The 5,186-nt window shown below is 34.6% G+C and overlaps 1 protein-coding gene across 2 annotated transcripts; it reads right to left on the bottom strand.

Moving 5' to 3' along the window:
- Positions 1–225: 225 nt before the first annotated feature.
- Positions 226–3,775, bottom strand: LOC107625641 (uncharacterized). 2 transcript variants are annotated; one of them, XM_016328335.3, is made up of 5 exons: positions 2,959–3,775; positions 2,565–2,885; positions 2,177–2,483; positions 1,687–1,809; positions 226–1,057 (listed from the first exon to the last, which is right to left on the bottom strand). In XM_016328335.3, the coding sequence occupies exons 1-5, from the start codon at positions 3,280–3,282 to the stop codon at positions 930–932; spliced, it is 1,203 nt and encodes a 400-aa protein (XP_016183821.1). In that variant the 5' UTR covers positions 3,283–3,775; the 3' UTR covers positions 226–929. The 2 variants fall into 2 exon arrangements, with proteins under 2 accessions (XP_016183821.1, XP_016183820.1); XM_016328334.3 differs by having other exon boundaries at positions 226–1,060; positions 2,959–3,681.
- Positions 3,776–5,186: the final 1,411 nt, after the last annotated feature.

Here is a 5,186-nt window from a genome sequence, read left to right as displayed (position 1 = left end):
AATATATACTTAAATAAATCTCTAAAAAATTTGCCTCCAACACCTTTGTCCCTAACAAAATTTTTAAACTACATTTAAACTTTACAAAAATAGGTTTTTGTAAAATTCAAAAACCTCGATAATAAAATTCGTTAGAAACTAAAACTTCCGACTCAAATAACAGCAGTGATCAAATTAAAGCTGGCAGATAAATAATCGAAGTACAGATAAAAATATATAAGCACATACCATATAACGGATAATAAATTTTATTACTTGTATGGTAATTGGATGCACGGCTTGTAATCAATAATCCAATAACAAGTTAATTCCCCAAATGATTTGTTGATTACATTGCATTCAACCATGCCGAAAGGCCATAATCCTTCCCCAACTCAGGTCTCGGCATAATCCCTAAATTACCATCTAATTTATTTATTATATCCAAAAGAACCCAATAAAACATGGGGCAAAATTTTTACTCTTCCATTTCCAAGACTTTGCCTTTTTCCCAAGATATGAAAAAGAACAGAAGTTGATGATATCACTGCAAATTTGCTTCTGCAGCTCCTTGCTTTGCATCACTTTTATAGCTAATTTTCTTTTCTGAGCCTCCGAATTTATTTTTCTACTCAAAAAAAAAAAAAAACTAAAGGCACTAGTATGTTCTTTTCCCACCGCCTTCAACAGGGGGCCAATCCCTTTACCTACCAACCAAAAAACTACTGTTTCACTTATACTATTCATTCTCTGCTATAGAAAGTTAAGCCAGTAAAACATGTCTTCTTCCTTTTTATCCCTTCACTAAAAGCATTAGTCCTAAGTCCTAACCAGTAACCAACCACCCCCTTTTTTTTTCTTTTACGACCCTAAAGAAAAGAAAATAAACCCACTTCCCAACAAGATCAACCACCACTAAATAGGGATATGGGTAAAATAAAATATTTTGATCAGTAAGTCCACTCCTGGGGCAAACGGATCTCATGGTTCACTTGTGGCTGTGGCCTTAGATTGTTACGCTTCTGGTGACTGAATCCATAGTTATAGTTACTCCGAATCCTTGGAATAGTTGATCCAGCTGCTGCATATGCCAAAAATCAGAGTCGCGCAATAATATAAACACAGCCAAGAGAATGATATAATATATACTCTCTAATATATACATCAATGGAAGTGATTTTGCCTCTTTCAAACTTGATATTGGCATTCCAAATTTGTGAAAAAATTATACCTCTATCTTTATCTTATTTTATTTTCGATGGTGATCATAGAAATTAAATTTTCTACAATAGGAAAGTAGTATTATCAATGTAAAAGTGTATATAAAAAATCAAATTAAATAAAAGGAAACTGGCCTTTTGGTATGAAAAATGCTAGAGATGAAAAAAACGACCGTCATCAGAATTTATTGCTTTTGGCATCATTTAATCCAAGAACATCACACTGCTAACTGACGGCCAAAACCAATAAAAGAATTTGGCCCTTTAACATTCCCTAATATTATACAATGAGACTAAATATCTTAATTTGAAAATTTTCTATAATAAGTGTGCAGGGACTTGAGAAGTTGGGGAAAATAATACAAATACAAAAAAGAATTAAACCATGTATTTACAAAATTGGAATAATACAAAAAATATATTATTTTTGGGGGAGGACAAAAAGTAAATTTCGCAAGGTGCCAAATCCACTATTCAATTTTTTTACCATTTTCCATGTTGGAGGTCACATTGGAACGTGAGTGGTGGTGATTGTGTACCGGCACCATGTCTTCAAGCTTCAGATTCAGGGCCTGCACCACTCGTGCCGGAACCAAAACAGTTGAACAACCTGAAAGGTAAAAACAAACCAAAAATAACAAAAACGTCAAAACAGTAGTAAAACCAAAACTAAACAGTAAAAAGAAAAAAAATACAGAAAAAGCAACACTAATGCCAAATAAAATAACGCCCAAGACAATAAACCCAACAAAAACCACCGCAAATATTTTTAAAATAGAATTACGGTAAACAAAAGATATAAATAAGAGAGGGAAGAATAATTTTTTAATAAAACCCTAATCCCCAATAAAATAGAAAAGTTTCCAGCACAAAAAACAGACAATAGAAGCAACAAACAAATAATAACTCCAGAAAACAATAAAAGGAAATAAGTGATAAAAATGGATGCGCAAGTTATTTCTTGATTTTGTCTTAACCTGACTTCTTCTTTGATTCAGCTGCTCTATCAACACGTCGTGGCAAGAACACACCGGTTCCAGCACTTTCTCTCTTAGGATTCCCAAGAAAAACTGCTCTCATTCCCGACCCATATTGCTGTTGATTTTGTTGCTTCGCGTGCGGCTGGGCCTGCATAGAAGGCCATGCAGCTGCATCACACAAACTACCAACGTTCCTTACTCCAACGGAACCAACATCACTCCTTCCCCTGTTCTGTGCACCGCACCACACCGGAACCGAACCCTGCTGCTGCTTCGCCAACTGTTGTTGCCTCAGCATCTCAAACTAAAAACACAAATATTAACCATTAACGGCATAACCACATAACGCAAATTTTTTTGAATTCTTGAGAAATTTTATTTTTACCTGTGCTACTTGGAGTTTCTGTTGAGTGACCGAGAGATGGTGGTTGTTATTGTTGAATGCAACGATTCCAGGGTTTGTTGGTGGAACGACAACGCTTGTGTTGTTGTTATGGTCGAAACGGCATCGTTCTATGGTTAAGTTGTCGTTCAAGTGGGGGTGGCCGAGGCGCATCCTCTCGACTTCCCCTGCAGCAGCACGCAGGAGATCCCACGTGGCCCTCTGAGAAGTCACGTGACACCCGCTGTTCGGACTCGACGATGAACCTCCTCTTCCCCCGCAACCGCACAGAGTCGACTGTGGCGAACCGCTCACAACCACACTCTAGAAGAAAGACAATTATATTTAAAAGACAAACTCGTATATTTTTTATTTATTTTTTTAAATTTTATAATACCTTGGGTTTTTGTGAGGGTAAGGAGTGATGGTGGTGGAAGTCGAGTCCAAGTTTGGTGTGTGCAACTCGGCGAGTCAAATCGGCGATTTGGTGGTGGTGGTGTTCTTCCTCGTCGCTGCTCTCTGTCTCGCTGGACTCCACAGGAGAATAGAGGTAACTGCTCGCATAACTTAACATCTGCCTCGAAACGACGTCGTTTTGGCGATTGAGCAAGGAAGTGACGTGGTTGTAACTGAAATCGTTGATGTTTTTCAAAGGCGTATCGTCGTTTGTGAGGAACTGTGGTGGGAGCCAAAACTCACCGTCGTCCAGGTTCTCAGCCATGAAGACAAAAGAAAGAGAGAACGGAAGAAGAGAATGAAAAAAGATGAAGTAAAGTTCTCTGGAACTTCGAGAGGGAAGAGATTTTGGTTTTTTAATAGTGGTGGTGAAGTGATTTAAAGGGACCCGGCTAGAGTAGTAGCTGCTATGGGTGTAAAAAGAGACATAAAATGAAATGAAGAGAAACGGAGCATGGATTGAAGGAAGGATTTGATGTGCCTTTTAACAACACAGTCTCTTCTGTTTTTATTTTTTATTTTTTCAATTTTTCATTTTATGTGTCTCTCTCAAACGCGGTGGATTTTTTTTTTTTTTTTGTGTATTAAGAAAAAACAAAAAGAAACAATGGAAAATGGAATTGAGAGAACGAGAGAGATATAGAGAGAGAAGGGACGAAAAGACAGAGAGGGGGAGGGGGTGGTGTGTACTTTTTGTAGAGCAGAGCGGAAAGAGGCGGTGCTTTTTCTGGTACAAGTTAGTGACGCGCGGCGCGGGTGTGTTGTAAGCTACGCGCCATCCATGAATTTTCATGCGGTCTGAGTTTCTTTTACCATTTCGGTTTTATCCTTTCTGGCTATTAGTTGGTCGATGTTGGGATTGTACGTAGAATGTGATACTGACAATACCGTGGCACTTCCCGGCACATTCCTCTCACACTAATCATGATTTTTAAACAGTAAGATATCTAATTAGGCAATGTTTTATTTCGACAATTTATGGTATTCGAATTCCTTTCACGTTTTTTAGTTTGACTGCTCACGTTAATCATAATTCATAGCTCTGGGTGAACAGGTTACAAATTCATGTTGAGTTGTACTATCAATATTACCATTTTTGTGTGATAATTAATGAAATTAAAATAGACGTAGCATCTTTTTAGTCACTCTTGCTATTTAAGTTTCCTCCTAATCCTTTATGGTTTTCATCTTGTTTTTATGAAAAAATGAATAATATTCATTTTGAATCTAAATAAATTTAAAAATTGTCTAAATTTAAAAATAATATTATATATTTAAAATTTTTTATAACTAAGTTCAATAAAATTAAACAATAAAATTTAGAATAATACTATTTATAACTAATTTTTATTGATATTTAATAAATTTGATTGTACTTAATTAAAAAAATACTTAAATATGTAGTATTATTTTTTTTAATATAATACGATAAAAAATCCAAATTTGTATTATTATAAGATTAAAAAAAAAACATGAATTTAGATACAATTTTTTTTCTTATCTACTCTTTTAGATATAATGGTAAGAATATATAATTAATTTTTGGTATTTAATGAGATAAAAATAAAAATATTAAAAAGTTTCTTTTTAAAACCGTTACTGATTTTGTATCAACTTTTTTATTTCATTGACACTGATACATTGCATCAAATTCCAAATTAAAATCTTGCAATAATGAATTTTCTTATAAAGCACATAAGTTAATGAAATCTAGAAATTAAAATGTTAAACATTTTTGGATTAATATTTTAACAAAAAATTTAATAATTTGTGTTATGTGTAGAATTTACTAAATAATTGAATAATCGTTTTTTTCTGCTACATTAACGATTATTATGGAATTAAATCTAAAATATCATACATCATACATAGTATCTAATTATACTCTAAATAATTTAATTGAAGAATAATTAACCTTATGTTTTTTATTTTAGTATTAACCTTTGGTTTTTTATTTTAGTATTAATCAGTTACCAGGAGCGTGGAACACACTTGCGGGAAGAAAGGGTGTTTGTGTGTGAAGGTTCAAGTTTGAAAAGGATTGACTTGGCACCACGACGCTAGTTGTTGCGTTCCCTCACTCATCCCTCGTTCGCTTAGCAGTTGAAGCATTGCGCAGGCAGCACCACTACACTGTAATGTGGGTCCCACACAAAAATGAAAAGCAAC

The sequence above is a fragment of the Arachis ipaensis genome, chromosome B2 (assembly GCF_059453495.1).
Source record: "Arachis ipaensis isolate K30076 ecotype BB chromosome B2, ASM5945349v1, whole genome shotgun sequence".
Taxonomy (NCBI): Eukaryota; Viridiplantae; Streptophyta; class Magnoliopsida; order Fabales; family Fabaceae; genus Arachis; species Arachis ipaensis.
This window is presented reverse-complemented; position numbering and strand designations above follow the sequence as displayed.

What these genes read in the sequence shown, in the direction of transcription:
- LOC107625641 (XM_016328334.3), bottom strand. Translation starts at nt 3,282, where the DNA reads ATGGCTGAGAACCTGGACGACGGTGAGTTTTGGCTCCCACCACAGTTC. An exon ending in AGAAACTCCAAGTAGCACAG is followed by an intron (nt 2,484 to 2,564) that starts GTAAAAATAAAA and finishes TTGTGTTTTTAG; the next exon opens with TTTGAGATGCTGAGGCAACA. An exon ending in TGAATCAAAGAAGAAGTCAG is followed by an intron (nt 1,810 to 2,176) that starts GTTAAGACAAAA and finishes TTTACCTTTCAG; the next exon opens with GTTGTTCAACTGTTTTGGTT.